We start from the raw sequence: 21,960 nt of genomic DNA on the forward strand, positions 1-21,960 counted from the left end.
GTCACCCCTGGAAATAATAAACAGGGTAAATCCCTCGTTTAATCTGTTTCATTTAAGTGTAAATTTTACACGAACGCAAGAATTTATTCTAATTGAACTTTGTACCGTTCTTTTATACGACCTTATATACCAAGAAAAAAAGCACGCCTTTTTTGTCTGCGAAAATCTGTCAGTCATAAAGTAGAACTATGCCTACATATAATATGTAGCTGATAATCCAAGTTACGTTATCAAAGTTCGTTTCTATGCAAAGTTTTATGTTGCTCAAACACACGCTTCGCTCGCTTTTCATTGCTTCGCATTGAATTGAAAGTGAATAATCAATGTATCAAATTTATTTTGCGTTTATATAACGTATTGATGTTTCCTATTTTAAGTCAGAGGTGGAGCAAGTTGCCTTATTGAGGAAGTTGAGGTGCAATTAAACTTAATTGTCCAACAATAAAAAGTAGCTAAGTTTTCAGAATTTAGCTAATTAGAGTGTTACTATCTGCCGTACATGCTAAATATAACTGGTGGATGAATGGCCACAAATGGTCCATATTGCATGATATTCTTTAAGGACCAACATTCATTTACGTCAGCGGCGTCAAAACAGAGGCATCAAAAAGATGATTTTTAGAATTGTCTGTGAAAATATTTACTTATCAAGACAAACAAATATTAGAAGTCGTCGCGTATAAGCAAATTTCAGGCGTTTTGGCGAACAATTAAGAACAGTTTACTCCTTTTTTTTTAAAAAAAATCCAGTCTTGGAAATTGCATTGCGGCTTCTTCATTTTACCAAAAGTGGCGTGGTTTTTGTTTTCTCATGAAAAACGTGAGAAACAGATTTTTTGTCAGCTAGAAATTCATTATGATAAGGCTTGCAACTGTCACAAAAGCATTAAAACATTGTCTTTGTATTATTGTGCTCTTTCATTATTCCTTCACTGTTATAATGTTGAAGAATTCATAAATAGGGAAATGCACGCTGTTTCTTTTTATAAGAATATGCTTTGTAAAACATCATCCACTAGTATGCAAATTCCTCTGTCAAATAACTTTATCTTAAATCTATTTGATATTAGGATTTCAGGTTAAAAACGTTTATTGTAACACTTTTACTTTTGAATTTTTTTAATTCTACCTATAAATTTAAGGATAGTTGTGTGATAGAAACAAGAGAGATAAGAAATGTATCTCCTTTTTTATGGTTTTTCACATAAGTATTATGATGCATTGGCATCAATTCCTTGCATTACATTTCTTTTACATATTTAAATGGGGCGGAAATGCGAATCACGTTTTCACAACCAGTAATTCATTTGGTGCTAATAATTTCCTTCCTCGTATTCAAACAGGATCATCAATGAATCCATTGACCAATTTGACCCTTTCTTGTCTTTCTTCTTCAGTCATTGCTTTCCCATTCAACATAGTGTTATATTTGCACAACATGGTTGTATTGTCAGACGGCAGTAACTCCATTCCTGCGTTTCTACCGTCACAGTCTAATGATTCTGTGGATGACCATCTTGATTGCACCGTGGATGGCCAAATGGATGATAAATTCACAACGCTACCTCTAGACGTACCCTATGGAAAAAATTCTGGTTTTTATTTTGCTGAAAGATACCTTAATGACAGAAAATTTGTCGTGTATACATTTTTTGTGAAGTGGCCCTCTAATGATATTCCGCAGAATTTTGTGAATCCTGTGAAAGTAAGCACCTCCAGAATTTCAAGCCAACAATTTTTACGATTTCTAATAATAACTGACCAAAATATTTGTCAAAAAAATTTAAAGTTGAAGTATAATCAGTGTGTAGGGAACCTTTACTTTTATTAAAAAGAAAAGAGACCAGTATTTTAGATTTTTACTCTGCGTATAGGACCAGAAACTCTTACTATAGAATCTGGATGTGTTTGTTTACAATCTCATTGGTTACTATGGTAAAACTAAGCAAAACCAGAACCCATTTGTTATAATTTTACTTATTCATCATGTAAAATTAATTAATTGTATTTTTTATTTATTTATTTTTATTTTTGAGAATATGGCAGTTTCCAGTTCTATCCATTGCAAAATAAATTGTCGAAAGATTTCTATCTTCTAAATTTTGAATTTTTTAATACCTGCACTCAAATAAGTTTCTTATTTTTAAGGCTAAAATAGTCTTCCATTTCTTTCTTCGCAGTAAATGAATACTTACTTTTGTACAATACTCCTGGATACAATTTGAATGTTCTAATGCGAGCATTTTTTTACGGTTATCCATCATTTTCCGAATAAAAAAATTATCTTTTGTTTCTCTTTCCGTACTTGATAACATACTGTCTCTGTTTGTAAGGTTTTGAATGAGCTTGCTTATATCGTCCGGTAAACGATATCCAAATGTTTGTGATGCATTTAGAAACGATGGCAAAATTGACACTGCCTCTTGGTAGGATGTTAAGTATATAGGAATGTAACGAGAACAATCATTTTCATGGAACGCCATTCCGCCAATAATCTTTAATGCAAATTCATAAGGTCTGTGTTTTATGATGACATGATTTTCTAATAAGAAAAGAAATTGTAATAAGAAAAACTAGCGGAAAGTCTATTTAGGTATCTTCTTCCCCTTGGTTACTTTCTCGCAACGCGCAATGTTATTCTAGCTAACACGGGAACTGTTGACACTCTAGTAATAAGGTGACAAAAACAGCTCTTCTAGACAATGAGTAAGGTTGAAAGTTGCAAAAACAAGGATTGTAAAGCAAATGTCAGCATACTTGACGACGTTCAAAATTTTGACAGAAAACGCTTTTATAATTTGAACTAAATCAATTAATAATACAATAAAAAGAATTATATATTATAAATTTAAAATAAAAAAATGAGCAGCAATCAATAAATGGCAGAGTTTTTGCCGTTTTCTGATATTAAGATGCAAGAAATAAACGTTTTTTGATTGAGTATCTCTACTCTCCAGTGAAGGAGCGTAAAGGCCCTAGGGGAACAGGGTATATTCGCAGTAAGCACTCACCATTCGTATTTTCAGTGCACATAATGAGAATATAATCGCACTTGGAAATATTTTTTTGCATATATGTTGCTATACCACCATCTGCATCAAGTTCGTTTTGTTCCAGTAATGCCATTTTAACATTGACTGAGTATGATTTGAGAATAAACGCGAAGTCACGGAGAAAGTTTTCCAACAATTCGCATCCTGGCCGATTTAGGATCATGACTGTTGGAGCATCATTTATTGTATCTTCTTCTATAACACGAATAAAATTTGTCTATAATACTTTATCGTCAGGAAATTTTGCGTAAAAATATTTTCGCCAGTTGACAGAAAAATTAAACCTTTTGCGCGTGTTGTGAATAGACCTTTCCTAAATTTCCTAATTATGCCAAACTCTATTAAAGAAGTCGATACTAAAAATGATTATATCCCTAAGTTCCTTAGCACAAGGTAGAACAAATTACCTAATTTCGTAAATATTTCTGTTCGTTAAGTGCCCCAATTCTGAGCTTAAAGTTACGGTTAAACCCTTTATATAGCCCAGCTTTCTAAGAATAGCCTCGTTTTCAAAATATTTATTTTCTTTAAACCTGAATAATATATTGCTCTAAAAACTTTAACTTTGTCATTTCACAAAGAACCCTGATATTTCACGGAATTTAATATTACGATTTTTTAAAGCAAAAGAAAAAAACGCGAACTTTTTTTCCAGTGAAAAATCCTTCCAGTAAAGTATATTTAACATGGCGAAGCTTCACTTCAGCTTAACTTCTTTTGTTTACAAATAAAACTCTGAATAAAACTTTTTACAGCTATAAAAAATCTTTGCCCCCATAAAGTATAATTGATAAAAGATCCCTTTATTCATTAGCATGTAATATAAAACCACGGTTGGCACGTAACACACAATTACACACAGTTGATTACGCATTGGTTGACAACCTAAATACACACGTTTTAATAGGTAGCTAGATTAAATTTTCGTTCACAAATTTCAGCTACTTATCATTTAACAGATGTTGTAAGAGTTTATGTACGACTGGAATTGTTACAGAATGCTATGATACTACAATTCCCGACATAATCTTTTAGCAAAAGAATGTTTTGATTATTTCTTGAAATGGCCAAAGGTGATCACCTAGCCAGTACTCAGTAGCCGGTAAGCTGTAAACCTTTTACTTTGGCAGAGGTTTAGGCCAAGTAACTAACGTCGGTACTGCGCAAGCTGCATTTCCGAAAAGTGCAAAGGATCATGGAATTTGAGTGTGATGACATCAGCACAAGTTAATATCCTGTAACATGTTGGATCTAACCAAATAATTTATGACCCAAATCTCGAGTCCACCTTATACATTGAAGAGTGCACATTCACGAGTTCGGAGCTCGTGCTATTTACATAGGAACGCGTTTCACAATTACTTGTGGTTACGAATGCTGAAATTCTGCCCTCTTTGCAATAAATTATGTCCGGGATTGCAGTTTCTTTCACAATAATTGACATTATCATTGCACATGGGTAGATGAAATTAAGTATTTTGATGCTACACAAATGACAAAAAAATTTATCTTAAGATTGAGAGTCTTCTTTGTTAAAATCTATGACTATCAGAGGTATTTCTTCTTACTTTTGTTATGAATCGCAATACCTGCATTAAGTGGAAATTCAGTTAGATAACTTCCGGATTCAAGACTTCTCTTTCGTTTAATGAATCGAAGCATGCATATAACAAGGATCATAACAAAGACTGCTGAAGATGTTACCCCTGCTATGATATCCTTATAATCTTGCTTCTTGTGAGACACACTACGTATTGTAAGTTCGCAGTTTTGAATAGACAAGGATTCGCCTAGTGTTTCCAATACATCGGTATGCTTCTTGCAAACCATGCCTGAAAACTGTAGTCTTGTATGCTGGTCTATAAATAAAGTAGATATAAAGTCAACAATAAAGTCTTTGCAAAAGTTGATGCAATTCTTTATAAAAAAGACATTACTCTTTAATAGACCAATGGTTAGGGTATCTCGTTACCCCAACCATTGCTCTACTGAAGGCCGTACCAACGTTTCATAGTTTAGATGTTGAACATAGAACTTGTTGTTAACACATTGTTGAAAAAGTGTTTCTTTTCAGGAATAATTTTCTCAGTCAACACATAAAAAATTCTGAAGCAACATTCAGCAACATCACTTTCATTTACTTCGTTAAAGTTCGTCTCATCGTCCTGGTAAAAAGCTAATCCGGACAAAACCGACAAGAGCAAGCTAGCTGGCTACGAACACTGAAAATAGGATCGCATCATGGGCTAGTTTTTTGTTCCAACTTAACTAATCCGATTTAGATATAATAGGCTAACGTTATTTCCTATAGGACTTGTCTGTAAGTATTTTAAAATCAAAATTTATAATTTAGACATAACGTGAATGGAACCAAATCCTGCCTGACTAACCTATAGCATTGCTGCAGCCATTCTCGATAATTTCTAAAAAAAAATGGAATTCATTAGACATAACACATCCGACTACAAATCGTGTAGAATCATTTAAATATATATTTTACTTTTGCGCAACAGTTGTAATACTTGAAATTCGCATTGATCTAAAAACAAACAAAAAATACAAAAATCTTATTAGTTGAGTGCAGAATTGCTGCAAAATTTTGAATGAAGAACAATTCGGTAATAATCCTTACTAGGCGAAGTCCATGATTGTTCACGCAATAAAATCCGTGTTGGCAATAGAAATACTGACATAGTATATGTCTTTTTTTCCATGCAGCTTATGGGTACTATGAACTTTGCTTCATTCCATTTCTAAAAAGATTTTACCTACATGTTTCTTCATTTTGCTTAAAGTTGAATTTCCACTTAAAATTACAGATCGAACGGATCGGAACAAATCGGAACAGGTTGAAACAGATCAAAACGGATCGGAACGGACAATTCTAATTTCTGCAATCTCATTGCTTAATAAAATTTTCTGTTCCAATCTGTTCCGATTCTAACTGAAATTTGAAATCGTTTCAACTTTTCTTGCAGACAGCAACGAAAAGATTATAAAAAAGAAAAGAATAATTAGCATAAATCTAATCAAACTTAAGTATTTTTCTTGTTTCGTTCTAATTTGTTTTTTGAATGGAAGTCCATCTTAACACTGAGAGCTCTCGCAGGATTCATAAAAATATATTCTTATCTGGTTTAAGAAATTATTAGTTTTCCCAAATTTTAGCTGCGATAGGGCGCTGATGAAGAGACTTGACGGTTCATGCTAGACATGCCTTGATAGCTAACTCATCCTGCAGAGCACTTTTCATGACAAGGATACATGGCAGTGAGACTTTGAGGCTGTTTTTGTGCGATTTTTGCTTAGATAATTTTGCGATCCGCCGTCTGAAGGTTATGTGATGATGTAAAAGAGGTTTTAGTTACTGTAATTTTTCAATCAATTTAAACACTTTTTATTGCATAGGAAACAAATTTTTAAGGGAATAAAATTTTGCAGATTTCCTTTCCATTCTTGGATCTTGAATCTGCTTAATAAATTGCAATATATGTGGACACCGAGTCCGTGATTGGTGTAGAGATCGAACTGATTTCTTGTGTCACTCTGTTCTACAACATGTGTACCCATCCAATTGTGACATTTAACCTTGCAAGATGAATTGTAAAAATCGCAGACAGTCAAATTTTTCCAGCAATTTAATTTCGCAATTTTTAACGAAATCGAAGATATTTCAACTGCTAACTGTAAATTGCAAGTTTGAATATTAACAAAATCTCTGCTCTGTTTCTCAAGTTCTAATTGATTGGCCAATTTAGAAATTTTAGCAAGCAAAAATGATTTCAATACGCACCTTGTTAAATTGAGAATAATTAGTTATTTTTTTCCCATTCGATGTATATTCGTATGCAAATCCCCAACAACCTTTAATAAATGTACATAAATATTTATCATATATAAATTATAAGAAACACTGCACCAATTTCTGGTCATCCTTCTTAAAGAAGATTAATTCATAATATGTTTATAATGTATGCGATAGTTAATTTAAGGATTACATTTTTCACTCGCCGATGTGGGACTACTAATTTCAAATTATACTACATATTTTCTTCAATAAGAACGCTCATCTTGAAGAAAGCCTTTGAATGTTCCTAACTTTTCCAATTTGAAGCCTCAAAATGTTCTTAAATTGTTCTTAATTTTGTACCTTCTAAAATCTGTTATTTCAGCTAATTCAATGATAATTGCACAAAGAGTGTAACGTATGTAAAAAAGAAAAATAAAAAAATAAATTATTTAAATTTGATATCTTTTGTTTATACTTTCATGGAGAAATAAGCACTTTATTTTCTTAACGTGTTCTTAACTTTTACATTTTTAAAGCCTGGTGTTCTTGTAACCCTAGTTCCTTAAAAAAAGTGCATTTCAAATTGCATTAGCAAAGACAATCAGAAAGTGTGTATCGCATAGTACTGGGCAAATATTTAAACAAACCCTTTGAAATTTAATTTAACCTTCTTCTTTTTAGTTCTAATGGAAAATTGAACCGCATGGTGCGGATTCTCGCTAAAAACTTGGCTTGAAATTTTGATAGTCAGGCTGTTCGTAATTATATCACGTTGGTAGAACCTCTGTTTTAAATCAAGGCGATAGGAAATATCATTAAAGCAATGACTATTTTTTCTTATAGCCTTCTAAGTAAAATACCACTGCTTACCAATGTTTTCGCTATCCTTGCGTATATCTTCTGTTGAGAGAATGAGCAAATAGCAATTTGAATTTGTTTTTGTTATAAGCGAAAAGGTAAAATTCATTGGGCTTCCATAGCAGGTGTGATAGTACGCCTCTTTGCAGGTTAGAGACAAGTTCTGTAAAGATTTGTATTTATCTAAAAACGCAAAATATACAATGCCATATATACTGAATGTAAATACGCAACCAAGAAAACCAAATGTTTGGAACTATGAATGCTAAAAAGAATTATTCCTTTTAGTAGATGGCAAAAGTTTTAGCGTAGTAATTTAATGTTTTTAATGAAACTAGTCGGTGGCCCCTAGATAAATCCGAATTTCGTGTGTCTCACTACTTCGGTTCAATTTTGCGTGACAGACAGACAGACGTATACGGGTATTATAATTTAGACTAGTCGGTAGCCCGTGGATAAATCCACGGGTTCACTCGCCTTTTTATTTATAGCATTTTTGTAATACGGTGTGTTTCTCGCGCACAAACAGACAGACGGAATACGGCTATTATTATAAAAACTAGTCGGTCATCCGTGGAAATATCCACGGGGTCACCCGTTCTTTATATATCGCATATTTTGTGTTTCCGTAGCACAATGTTTTTTTCGCGCACAAACAGACAGACGGAATACAGCTATTATAGAGATAGAAGTATTCAAAATCATCCCCATCTTTTCCTCAAAAAAAGCATGCTTGGTTATTCCAAAAGGACGTTTATGCTAAGGGTTTCGAGAGTTAATTCGAACGCCTATAAGTTAATTTGAATGGCGTAGGTGGTTACGGTGGCGGATGGTTTGAAATCAGATGCCTTTTCCAACTTTAGATCATGCTTTTACATCTTCCTGACAAACACAAAAAAACAGGGTTATTCCACACTTACCAGGCTTGATGTAATGTTCTTTGAAATATGATTTTCTACAGATAGATTTAGGATCTGAAATAATAAACATCTAATTAGACTCTGAAAATTCATTTCCTGCATTACCACAATTCAAGAAAAGTTATTGTCTTTTAATGCAATATTTTTTTGAATATTATTTCGATATTTTTCTTTTATTTTTTGCCTGCTATTTTTTTCAAACAACGCTATAAACAGAAATACTTTTTTCGAATGATTAGTGCGTTAATTAAATTTCCTTAGCTAATTATTGGGTAGAAGAGATTCATGAGAAGGAAACGTTTATTTAAAACTTAATCGTTTGCATTGCGTTTAATTATTATGGACATTTATAAATGGAAAGTGGAGTCGTATAAACAGTTGGTAACAAGGTAAACTACAATTAAAGTTAGTTTTAAATTCCAATGTTAAATCTGATCCCAAGGAATAATGAATTCAACTTACCGAAAGTTGGTGAACAATCTGCCAACTTTTTTACAGCCAATTCCGCGTTGCCTGAGAAGTTCTTGCAAAGTATGTTAGCGAAATTTGATCTTTCGGATACATCTAAATGTTAATTAAAAAGTTGATAAATGTTCTTCGCAAAGTGTAGTAGTTAATAAAATATGGTTTATTTCAGTACGAGATGGAGAGGGAGATGAAGGAGTGGGATATTTTTTTGCACGAAATAAATTCGTAACATCCAGTCTAGAAATAACGAAACATCTTTAATATCCTCTCTACCTTCTCCATCTTAAAAGAAAAATGTTTACTGCTACAATTAATTGTAGTAACTAGTGTACAATTCTGTACGATCATACCGTAATGATCCGATCAAGCGTTTAGCATTTCTTTAGTCTGCCCCCCCCCCTTGAATAAGCGCCCACCTGATAAAAGGGAGCACTTAATCGCAAACTACCTTGAGAAACTGAGCGCTTATTTCTTATAGTGAAAACTCTAGAAAGACTAAAGTTTATTATGTTACATCTTTTGTTTAATTTTATTTTTCAGAAAAAAAATAAAATTGAAAATTACCGCTGTCTTTAATTTGTACAAAATTAGAAAAAAATTTATAAGCGTCCACCATTTTTTAAGCGCCCCCCTCGATTAAGCTCCCATGCAAAAAATCCAAAAACTTAATAAGCGCCCAGGGTGCTCACGGTATACAAGAAGGACATCAGTAGTTCACACTTTTGTTTTGATAATGTTTAAATGCGCAAAAAACAAAAAGGTATTTCATTCTTTTGAACTCGATTCAATATGGTTTTGCTACAAATTTCTTCAACTTCAACTGATAAGGTTTGAAGTCTCGTTCAAGAGCATAAAATTGTATGGAATATATTATAATAGTAGAATCTACCTTTAATTGTTGTAAGCGTAAATTAATACGCGGAAAAATAATTCTAAAAATGCGTACCAGGAATAGGTTGACATCTTTTATTCGAAGCCTCTAAAGTGTAAGTAAAAAATCACAATATTACTTCCCTAAAATATTAGTTGTATTTTGTCTGTCAGTCAAAAAACTGGTAGTGCTAACTATGCACGAAATTTTCAAGCTGCGAAAAACAAATGCGTTTTATTTTAATCGACCTTGTTGCGCCCGGGCTAATACTTGCTGATTTTCAACAGGATAACGACTAGTCGCTATTTTGTGCTACAGATGCACAAATTAGTGTTGCCTGAGACATGCCTACTGCGCCAAAATCTGATAATTAGAATTATAACAACAAACTCGTGGATAATGGCAGCGGGGAGCTTTATTATGGGACTTCGGCGGAGCAGATAGTTTTGCTAACAGAAGAGCTTTTGTGTTATTCGACAGGTATAGAGATTATTTATGACTAACTTGATGGCACGCTAAGAGCAATATTCAAGAAACAACTTCAGATCGATTCTTACCCCGATATAAATAGTCCAGCACGCGGTATTCACATGATTCTAAAATTTTAAATCAAAGTTTCATTACGCCTATTGCTTTAAGTTCTTATATCACTGAATAAAAAATAACCTACCTGACGGACTCCACCGTAGTTGTTTGAGCAAACGTGTAGGTAGATAATATATCGAGAAATTATAAGTTTGTTTCTCACTGCAACTTACTGGTATGGTAAATACAGCCTCATCCCAAGTCTAAAAATATAAAATTTTTAACTTTGAAATTGAATTCTAAGTAGCATTTTGAAAGCCTGAAAGGGTTAGAGTGCATCTAAGTTCTAAAAAAAATTAAAAGTCGAGCAGGCGCAAGAGTTTTTTCCGCACCGTTTTCCATTTTTTGTATCCGCAAAAATTTTCACTTCATTGTACTTCCAAAGGCGTTGCTACTAGAACGTCTCAAGGACGTTCTTTTTTTAGGTGGCAACATTTAGTCACTAGAACATTCTAGAAAAATTTTAGCGAGTACGTACAAAATATTTGTGTTTGGTACTACTCACCTTGTTGAATTGAGAATAATTAGTTGTATTTGTTCCATTTGTTGTGGTATATTCATATGCATATCCCCAACAACCTAATGTAGATTACAGGTGTATATCATACTGTTGGATGTAGAAATTGATCAGTACATCTCCTTGAGTACACACGGTAAACATTAAATGACTACACTTTCCAGTCGATGAGTGTCCATTAATTATTTTACTTCATGTAAACATATAAGATACACATATAAAGGATTTCTTACCATTGACACTGAATTCGGATATATCTTCATGACTGGTAACATTAATGTAACATTGATCTGGATACAGTTTTGAATCAAAGAGAATTTTAAAATTCAATACCGGTCCGATACAATTTGGTTTATCCTCATTAATTTTACGACATGTGTTTGATAATTTCGTTAATGATGCATATTTATCTAGACACAAAATGAATAACAGAAAATTTTTAATTTGTGCCAGTATTTTTAACCCCTTTCTTGATAGTTTTTAAAACAGCAAACGTAAAGAAAGAAATAGATAGATGGTTATTCAAAACAAACTGGGCGTGTATTGTTAAAAAAAAAGGAAAAGAAACGAGTATTATAAGCAGTTATGTTGAAAAGAGAAGGAGTTATTTTATTACCAAAATGGTAAAAAGCATTAAGTCACCAATGCTCTGAAGCCTGCGACGGTTCTGACGGTTCAGACACAATGGTTATCTAACCCACCAAGTGAGGTTGCACGATGTGCCGAAATGGCAGAAATAATAGTCCTGCTGAGGCTAGCAAAAATTGAGCACAGCTTAAGCGTTTTGGTTGGATACTTAAGTTCATTGTAAGCATTGAAAAGTGAAATTTGAACATTTTAAATTATTTAAATTTAATATAGGAGTAACATAAATTTCGCCTCGTCCCAATATGTTTTAGCATTGATTGTCAATATTTTTGTATTTCTGGAATAACAAGGAGAGTTTTTGCACAATTTGGTATGTTTCACCATCTTTTTTTATCGTGCTTCTGTTGGAGCTGTTGTAGATAACGAATAAATGTGTATGCTTACCTTGCCTAACATATGCTTTAATGAAGTGCGTCTTATTGCAGATAAAATCTGGGTCTAAAAACAACAAAATCTAAATTGGCTAAACTTTCTAATTAACTTCTTCCGTCAGTTCAGTCAGTTCCGTCAATGCTATTTAGACTGTTACAATTTTTTATGCTTAATAGACACACTTGTTTCTGAAGAATTTATTATAATCTGTGTACGGCTGGTAAACCAGAAGAGTGTTTACTCAATTATATTGTGAGAGCCTATAGCATTTTCAAGTATACATAACTTCTTTGTAAATGCAAATTCATGTCGAACTTACGCGACTTTCACTAACGTTTAATGGTATTTTTAGGGTTATTTTGTTTTGTCTTGAATACTACGAGTTAAGAAATTTTTGCAAATTTGCGACATTTCGCGACTTATCTATACAATTTGGGAATATTTTCCCTCAAGAGATATATAATCAGTCATTAGCGTTGGCAATGTTTTTTTTAAAAAGTCTTTTTGGTGCACATGTATGCATTGCGTTTTTTCTATTACTATTAGAAGTTTCAACTCCTAAGCATTGTAAGTTCCAATTCAAGGTTGCACTGACGAAAGACCTCCTGGAATAATATGATTAACTAGAGCAATATTATTCTTTTTTGCAGAAATTTAATACCGGCAGCACAAACTAATAGTTTAAAAAGACATATACCAACTTTCCCAGACATGACCAGTATTTCATGTGCGCAGTTTTCTGCAGTTAATCTATTCTTCAAATCTGCTAGAACCATTTCTTCATTGTCTGAGTGTTTTTTGCACATGGCTTCAACAAACTTTCTTTTTTCATTTAAGGCTGTAAAATAGTTAGTTGAAATTAAAAGGTAATACTTAATATACTGAAAAAAACTTTGGGTGGCAGCCACCTGCTACCAACAATCAATAACATTTTACAAGTCTTTCTTGCATTGCATCAGACTCAATTACAGCTACAGAGGGTTATAAAGAATCTAAATGATTTATAGGAATTTTTTGCAAAAAATATTAGTTAGAATATTTTTGCAGATACTAGGGAAATCTGGTACAATAAATTTTCTAATTAATCTTTTCCAAATGATTCTTCACAAAACAAATACGGTTGTGTATTACCTGTCGAATTAAAACATCTTGCTTCCGATACGTCTAAAATCAAGGAAAGAAAAATGATTACCTAAATGTTTATTTCTATTTGACTGTAGAATAAGATAATATATCATATGTTTCTCTTCAACCGCTTAAGAAAAGCTCAATTAAAGGCTCATTTCCATTTGACTGTACTTTCCGCCGTAGCGACGAGTTTTCTTGCCAGCGCACTTGGAAAAGACTCTAATTTTAAGTTTTCCCTTTTCAACATGGATATGTAGCTACTCTTTATGTTTATATAGCAAAAAAAGTCTTTTATAACGCGTGGCCTTGTATTTATGATGTTCGCTTTGTCATCTCAACATCCATGGTTCAGTCCACAACACGGCATGTTTAGCAAGTGTCTTTGCCCATGCCATGCCATGTGAGGACAACTGGGTAGGTAATGCTGGTGTATACCTAATGATATATTTAAAACATGTGAATCACATTGGTAATAGTGTTTGCAAATCTGAAGTGACTATATTCTGCATAAATATTCGAAATAATAATTATAATAGTTTGACCAGCGTAAAATACACGAAAGGTTTTCTTCTGAATAACAACTTAATTCGAATCGGTTGATAGTGTTAAACGTGTCACTAATAACTGTCGAATATGTCGTGAGTGAAAACCACAATATTTCCGACCAACTAAAGCGCATCTTATAAAATCCACCCAGCCATTTGAACGTTTTAACATTGATTTTCTGGGACCACTACTAAGTGCTTCAAATATATCCTGACTATCACTGATGGGTTCTCAAGATTCCCTTTTGCATTTTCGTGTATCGTCATGGCAACACCAACAGTCATTAAATGTCTGTGTAAGTTATTCTCCATGTTGCTGTCTTACATCCATTCTGATCGAGGTCCATCATACATGAATAAAAAGTTTCTACATAAGAAAGGAATTGGGACCAGCATAACTACTCCATATAACCCTCAAGGAAGTGGTCAATGCGAAAGGTACAATGGAATCATCTGGAAAACTGTCACCTTGACTTTCAATTCCAAACATTTACCAATCTCGTGTTGGGAACACCTTTTACCTGATGCGCTCCATTCAATTCGTTCATTAATTTTAACCGCCACAAATGCGACACCTCTAGAGCCTATGTTTTTATATCAACGTCGCTGCTGCTGTTCTTTCCTGGCTCTCGTGTCCAGGACCAGTTTTTCTTCGACGCTTCAGAAGAAATTCAAAGTTTAAGCCATTAGTCGACGAAGTGCATTTGATAGAAGCTAACTCACAATATGCTTACATCCAATACCCTGATGGAAAAGAGTCAACCGTGTCAATTCGCCATTTTGCACCAATAAATGAACTTCCACAGACCGATGTAGGCATCGATACTGAAATAAACCAGCCAACAAAATCAGTTATAATGAATAAATCTGTTAACACAGACATTGATATACCTTCCGTCATACCAGATGCTGTTGTACCACAGGACGTTGACTTAGCTGCAGAACCTGCTCTAACTGAAGGTAGAACCGAATTAAAGAGCACCTGGTCGTTTAGATCTGTAGTTTTAGCTGGAATGTATAGTAAGGCTATGTATGCATGTACGACGTGCTCTGTACTACTTAGGTCATGTGTTTATATACCTCTGTGACTCTTTTAATCTGATTTGTTGAGGTTGTTTGCTTAACTATTATATATTGCTGTGTTGCGTCCATTATAACTTCGATTTCGATATAACTAGCTCAATATTTAGAGCTGGAGAGATTGTTGTACTATATGTATTTTTTTATATTATGTATTTGTTATTTATGTATTTGTTATATATATTTCTATATATACTTTATGTAGATAAAAACCTTATGATAAGAAGTAAAGGTATTTTACGGTATACAAGGTATTCGTACTTGAAAATAGCGCTTCATACAAGGTATTCATACTTGAAAAACAGCGCTTCATACAAGGTATTCATGCTTGAAAAACAGCGCTTCATACAAGGTATTCGCACTTGAAAATAGCGCTTCATACAAGGTATTCATACTTAAAAAACAGCGCTTCATACAAGGTATTCGTACTTGAAAATAGCGCTTCATACAAGGTATTCATACTTAAAAAACAGCGCTTCATACAAGGTATTCGTACTTGAAAATAGCGCTTCATACAAGGTATTCATACTTGAAAAACAGCGCTTCATACAAGGTATTCATACTTAAAAAACAGCGCTTCATACAAGGTATTCATACTTAAAAAACAGCGCTTCATACAAGGTATTCGTACTTGAAAAAAGGAGGGTTAAAAACACATTGTCATGACTGCAGGTGTCTGTTTTAATAAATTACTCTCCGCCAGGATTTAATAAACAATGCAATAAATAATTTAAATAAAAAGTCTTACTTTGTCGTAAAAATTGGAGGATGGCGAATTCACATTTGCCTAAAAATAAAAATAAGTAGCTATTAAAATAGCCATTTGAATAAAATAAAAAAGTTATCAAAATAATTGATGATGTTAATTAAAGTGCTTACTGAATGATGTCCAACTCTCTTTGGACAATAAACGCGAAGGTAGATAATATATCGAGAAATTGTAAGTTTGTTTCTTATTGCAACTTACTGGTATGGTAAATACAGCTTCATTCCAACTCTAAAAATGTAAAATTTCAACTTCAGAATTTCATTCTAAAAGCAGTTTTAAAATAGTAACCTAAATGATATGACGTGAGAGGGTTAAAAATACATTTAAGTTCAAAAAAAAATTAAAAGTCAAACAGACGCCACAATTTGTTCCGCACCGTTTTCCATTTTTTGTATACGCAACAAACTTGACCGCAAAGATTTTCACTTCATTGTACTTACAAAAGCGTTTTTACTAGATCGTCTCAAGGACGTTCTTTTTTAGGTAGCAACATTTGGTCACAAGAACTTTTTAGAAAACTTTTAGCGAGTACGTGCAAAATATTTAATATTGTAGTACCCAACAAGTACTAATTCGCTTAATAGAGGAATGGAAGAGTAAACTTGATAAGAATTATGTGGTGGGTGCGATCTTGATGGATCTTTCAAAAGCTTTTGACTGTGTACCACATGACTTACTAATTGCGAAATTAGCTGCTTATGGATTTGACAATAAGTCTCTTCAATTCATTCTATCTTATCTTACTGATAGAGAGCAAGCCACTCGAATAAATGGGATCTATAGTCTATTTCAAATTATCTTATCTGGTGTACCACAAGGTTCTATTTTGGGACCTATCATATTCAATATATTTATAAATGATTTGTTTCTTTTTATAGAAAAATATAAGCTACATAATTACGCTGATGATAACACAATATCCAACTTCTCAAATTCTATTCCTAATTTGATAAATACTTTAGAAAACGAAGCTAAAACTGCCCTCTCCTGGTTAAAAGAGAATAAAATGATTGCAAACCCTGAAAAGTTTCACTCGATAATTCTGACAAAGAATAAGGCAGATAATTTAGGTCTAAAATTTAACATAGGAAATAAAACTATTGAAAGTGAAAATAACGTGAAATTACTAGGTGTGACTATAGACAATAAATTAAATTTTGACAGACACGTTAGTGATTTGTGTCGCAAAGCATCAGCCCAACTAAATGCCTTATTTCGATTTAGAAGTTTCTTGTCCTTTCAAGCAAAATATATTTTAGTTCAAAGTTTTATCTACGCAAATTTCAATTATTGTTCCCTTATATGGCATTTTTCTTCTTCTAAATCTTTATCTAAAGTCGAAATGATACAAAAACGAGCATTAAGATTTCTGTATAATGATACGGTAAGTACATACGAAAATTTACTTAAAAATTCCAGCAAGAGTCACATGAATGTAAATCGCTTACGGTCATTGTGTATAGAAATCTCTAAAACTATAAATAACAGCAGCCCTCTTTTTATGAAAGATATATTTTGTTTAAATGATAACGGTAGGACAGTCAGAGAACAAAATACAAATAATTTGGTAGTCTCAAGGAAAAGGACCGCGACTTTTGGAACTAATAGCTTATCAGCCCTGGGACCAAAGATTTGGAATAACCTACCATCACATTTGAAACGATGTGACAACCTTAAAGTTTTTAAAAGCATGATTAAAATGTGGGACGGATCTAAATGTAACTGTGATGAATGTAAGGTCCCTTTATAGAACTTTGTTGTTATTATTGTTTATATATATAAAAAAAATGATTTTATTTAATTGTAAACATAAAAAATTTAGTCGATTTAGATTAGTTTTCTTAATTACTTTTTTTTTTGGAAACTATTGTAAATATGTGAATAATCGACTTTAAATAAATTGAAAAGAAAAAAAAAAAAAAAAAAAAAAGATTTGTATTTGGTATTACTCACCTTGCTGAATTGAGAATAATTAGTTGTATTTGTTCCATTTGTTGTTGTATATTCATATGCATATCCCCAGCAACCTAATGTAGATTACAGTGTATATCATACTGTTGTATGTAGAAATTGATCAGTACACACGCTAAACAATAAATGTGTACACTTTTCTGTCGATGAGTATGAGCCAACATATAAGAAAATGATAATAATAATAATTTCTCACCACTATTTATACTGTATTCGTTTATATCTTCACGACTGACAACATTTATGTAACATTCATGTGGATCCAGTTTAATATTAAAAAATACTTCAAATTTCCTGGTCCGCCCAAAACATGATTCATTTTCACACGTGTTGGATAGTTGATTTAAAGATATGTATTTCTCTGAAAGAAAAAATATTAAATAAGTTTGATCGAGGATTTCATTTTTTTTTTTGTGAACATTTTAAAACTTTTTTTATTTGTTTCTGATAATAGTAAGAAGTTGGAAAAAAGGATGGTTATCATGCCATAACTAAATTTGTTATTATAAGATTTGATAAAAATGAAGAATAAAACCACAAAAAAAACTGATACAAGTTTATATTAGTTATACTTTATCAACTGTATTTAGGGATTTTCTTACATTAAAAGTCTACAACAGAAGTGCATCTATGCAGATAAAACCCTGGCCATAAAAACTTACTTCGGTTGACGTAATTTTCTGTGAAATTTTTGCAGATATTAGTCTCTAAAGAAATACAGAATCAAAATATCATAAATGCTGTAAGTGAATGCGATACTAGTTGTTCCACAACAAATATTTACGTTTTGTCGAAAGAAGTGGTTTTGTCAATAAATAAATAATTTGCTACTATGAGCGTTTACTGCTACATACCGTAAAGATATGATAGATTTAAATTTCCAATTAAACTTTTTAGTTAAAGATGATTTCCATTTGAGTGCATTTTCCGATTGTTTTGTAAGCGGCAGCGAATTATTAAAGAAATAAGAAAGTTTGTTCAAGAGCGCACGCGGGAAAATGCAGTCAAATTAAAACGAGTCTCAAAATTGATTTATAAGTAATGTGAAATCTTTTTGTTGCTTTAAGACTTCAGTAAGAGACGAAATTTGTGATTGGAATTTCTTACTTTGAAAACTGATAGTGAGAGTAGATTATGACGTTATAGAAACAGATTTTTGGGGAAAAATATTAGAATTAAAAAGTTTCAAAATTCCAATAGGTTTGACAAAAAAGGCGAACGTTTCAGACAATACACCTTTCCCGAGACTTATTCTTTTGATGTGCCGCAACTTTTTCTGTTGAGTTTTATGAAAAACGGACAACAGATTTGAATTCCTTATCAAAAATGTCATAAGCAAAGAAAATTTCGAAACAATGCAGCAAGTAGACAACCTGCTATTAAAGATTTGTGGCATGTCTAACCTCTTTTTGAAAACGAGGCGGGACATGGTAACTTGAACATTAGGAAGACTTTAACTGTGATATATATCTTCTCAAAATAGCACTTTCTGTTGGCGTATCAAGTTAAACTTTTACACATAAATTAAACAAACTATGCTGAATTCAAATATGGTATTCATATTTTACGAGTTTAAAAAAAGTATGACTCATGGTCTCGGGAAAGGTGTAATGTGGTAAAGTTTTAAAAGGAACTGACGTGTAGTTCTACGTACAAAACAATTGCAGAAATTTCAGATCGGAAATATCCGATCGATCTGATCTAAGAATTTACACGTTTTGTCAAATAAATTGAACCGTTGGATCGCTCTATTAGATTTTGTCATAGTAAAACTGCTTTCCAGTTGAAGTTCGCAAAAATACTAGTCTTAATTAGAAACATTTTTTTAGAACAAAAAAAAACACTAAATCGTAGAATATTTGTGGTAAAATCTAAAATGTATAACAAGTTTTAAAATTTCATAAGCTTTTCGGGTAAAACCATCCTCAGTGCATACATAGATGTAATAAATTTTAAAAAAGTAATTTACATATATACAATAAAGTGTAACTACCCTCAAGAAGGCAATTATTATTTACTACATACATAGAAATCACATTTTGCTATCACGCATGTATCTCAGCTGATAAATATTTTGTGATAACGTAGACGTATACATTTCTGTCATGCCACTCCATTTCTAAATAGCAGAAGTTTTTTAGATTCAAGTTGTTCATTTAATTTTGGACGTTTCAACGCGATAAATGAAACTTCCAAGTTTCTCCTCAACTTCGTTCTTAGAGGTGATTTCATCAAAATTTTCAACTAAACTGATAATCAGGATTATGGTAAATATGGTTTGGTGGTTCGGAATTCTTGGTTGGGTTATTATGCTCATTCCAGCGAACCACAGTATTTCGTCTTGTTTCGCCAATGTAAGATGTGTTACAAGTGGCACACGTTCCTTTAAAAATAACGCAAGAAGGGTATGGACTTCGATCTTTTGGTGAAAACAGTCGGCGTATCTTTTTTGTATTCAATTTTATTGCAATTTTGAACTTATTGTTTGTAAACTTGTGAAACTTTGAAATTAATGATTTTGAAACTTTTTTATTTTCTTCACAAACTGGAACTTCTAAAAGAATGAATGGTTTTGATAAGTCAAAGAAACTGGGTGGAATTATAAACTGGTCATCTTGAAATTGATCAATGACGCTTTCCACAAACCTGGAAGGGAAATTTGCATTTCGAAAATTTTCCCTAATATATTCTTTTTGATTTCGAACGATACGATTTGCATCACTGAGATCTCTATTAATGGCATTCCTTTTGTATGGTTTTGGAATTTGCGATGACCAATGTGTGAAATATTTGGATGGTTTTCTGTATACTTGTGTACGATAGATACCATTTTCGTTTACTAATTTGGTATCCAAGAACCTTTTAGGGTTAACTTCAATAGTGAACGATATCTTTGGATGATAAGTCTTCCGTTTATCAAGTAATTCGTCTGACTGATTCTTTATTCGCCTGTTTATGACGTCATCTGCGTATCGTTTATAAAACCGTGGTTTAAATGGTTCAACACATTCCTTCTCTAATTTTGTTAAGAAGATGTTGGGGAAAATAACAGACTTTGACTGACTCCGTTGTCAGTTTTAACAACAGCCTCCTAAAAATTAGTCTGCTACAAATGATGGACAGTTTTTGGCGAACATAAATTTCGCCCAAAATATACTCAATCGTTTCAGCAAGAGGAATGTTTGTAAAAAGAGTCATTACGTCATATGACACGCATTCTTCATTTTAGAAAAGTCCTGGGCGTTTTTTTTATGATGTTGTTGTTTTCATCACATGCAGGTGTTAAATAATCACCAATCACTTGGGCAGTGGTATACGTGCACGTATCTGTTTGTGCTATAATTGGTCAGAACTTTAAACTTACCACTGATATTCCACTTGCATTTGTATATTTATTGAGTTGAGGAAAAACTTGGAAGCTTCATTTATCGCGTTGAAACGTCCAAAATTAAATTGAATCTAACAACTCCTGTTATTTAGAAATCGAGTGGCATGACAGAAATGTATACGTCTACGTTATCACAAAATGCTTATCAGCTGATATGCATGCGTGATAGCAAAATGTGATTTCTATGTATGTAGTAAATGATAATTGCCTTCTTGAGGGTAGTTATATTTTTTTGTATATATCTAATTTCTTTTTAAAAACTTATGTAAAAACGTTCACATTAAAATTTATTACATCTATGTATGCACTGAGGATGGTTTTAACCGAAAAGCTTATACTATTTTAAAACTTGTTTCATATTTTCTTTTTTACCACATTCATTCTATGGCGAGTTACTATAATAATTCGTAGAATACTTCTTCCCGTTAATTTGGAAAATGTAAATTGAATACCTGTCACAGAGTTGCTTGAATGAATGAACTAAAACGAAGGAAAATTAAGTGATCAAGTGAGCGAGCGAGTGAGCGATCAAGTGAGTGAGCTACAAGGAAATAGTTTTGCGAAAATAAAAATTCTAACTATTTATCTGACTTTAAATAAAATAATCGACAAATTTTAGAGGGAGATGAAGCATTAGCTTAAAATTAAAACAAAAGTATTATAAACTGCTTACCTGTAGATCATATAAACACAAAACAAGTAAAAAAACATTGATCGAAGCTGACATTGCAAACCACTCATAGACTTTCAAAAACACAACGAGAAACTACTCTTCCAGTTCATATGTGTATATATTATTTATTTTGACTACGTAAACAAGTGATGTACAGGAAAAAGTGATGGCATAAGTAATTAATAAAAAATTAATTTAATTGATTTAATAAGTTTTAACGAGTTACGCAAAAAAATGGATAGCTTAATTTTTCTAGTGACGTTTGGTTATAAAGTCGTAATGGCGTGCAAACTCTTTTATGAGTGGTAGGTATGACATTGATTC

The 21,960-nt window shown here is 32.5% G+C and overlaps 1 protein-coding gene across 1 annotated transcript; it reads right to left on the reverse strand.

The window, feature by feature from the left end:
• Positions 1 to 1,000: 1,000 nt before the first annotated feature.
• On the reverse strand, positions 1,001 to 21,824 carry LOC130612263 (uncharacterized). The gene is made up of 26 exons (XM_057433567.1): positions 21,637 to 21,824; positions 21,416 to 21,443; positions 18,238 to 18,282; positions 17,772 to 17,936; positions 17,558 to 17,631; positions 15,715 to 15,832; positions 15,584 to 15,622; positions 13,214 to 13,246; positions 12,780 to 12,920; positions 12,095 to 12,148; positions 11,296 to 11,472; positions 11,051 to 11,124; positions 10,631 to 10,748; positions 10,518 to 10,556; positions 10,036 to 10,068; positions 9,084 to 9,185; positions 8,622 to 8,675; positions 7,714 to 7,884; positions 6,847 to 6,917; positions 5,686 to 5,806; positions 5,554 to 5,592; positions 5,444 to 5,476; positions 4,643 to 4,912; positions 3,012 to 3,248; positions 2,196 to 2,542; positions 1,001 to 1,578 (listed from the first exon to the last, which is right to left on the reverse strand). The coding sequence occupies exons 1-26, from the start codon at positions 21,688 to 21,690 to the stop codon at positions 1,336 to 1,338; spliced, it is 2,880 nt and encodes a 959-aa protein (XP_057289550.1). The 5' UTR covers positions 21,691 to 21,824; the 3' UTR covers positions 1,001 to 1,335.
• Between the last annotated feature and the right edge of the window lie 136 nt (positions 21,825 to 21,960).

Source organism: Hydractinia symbiolongicarpus, chromosome 10, assembly GCF_029227915.1.
Source record: "Hydractinia symbiolongicarpus strain clone_291-10 chromosome 10, HSymV2.1, whole genome shotgun sequence".
NCBI lineage: Eukaryota > Metazoa > Cnidaria > Hydrozoa > Anthoathecata > Hydractiniidae > Hydractinia > Hydractinia symbiolongicarpus.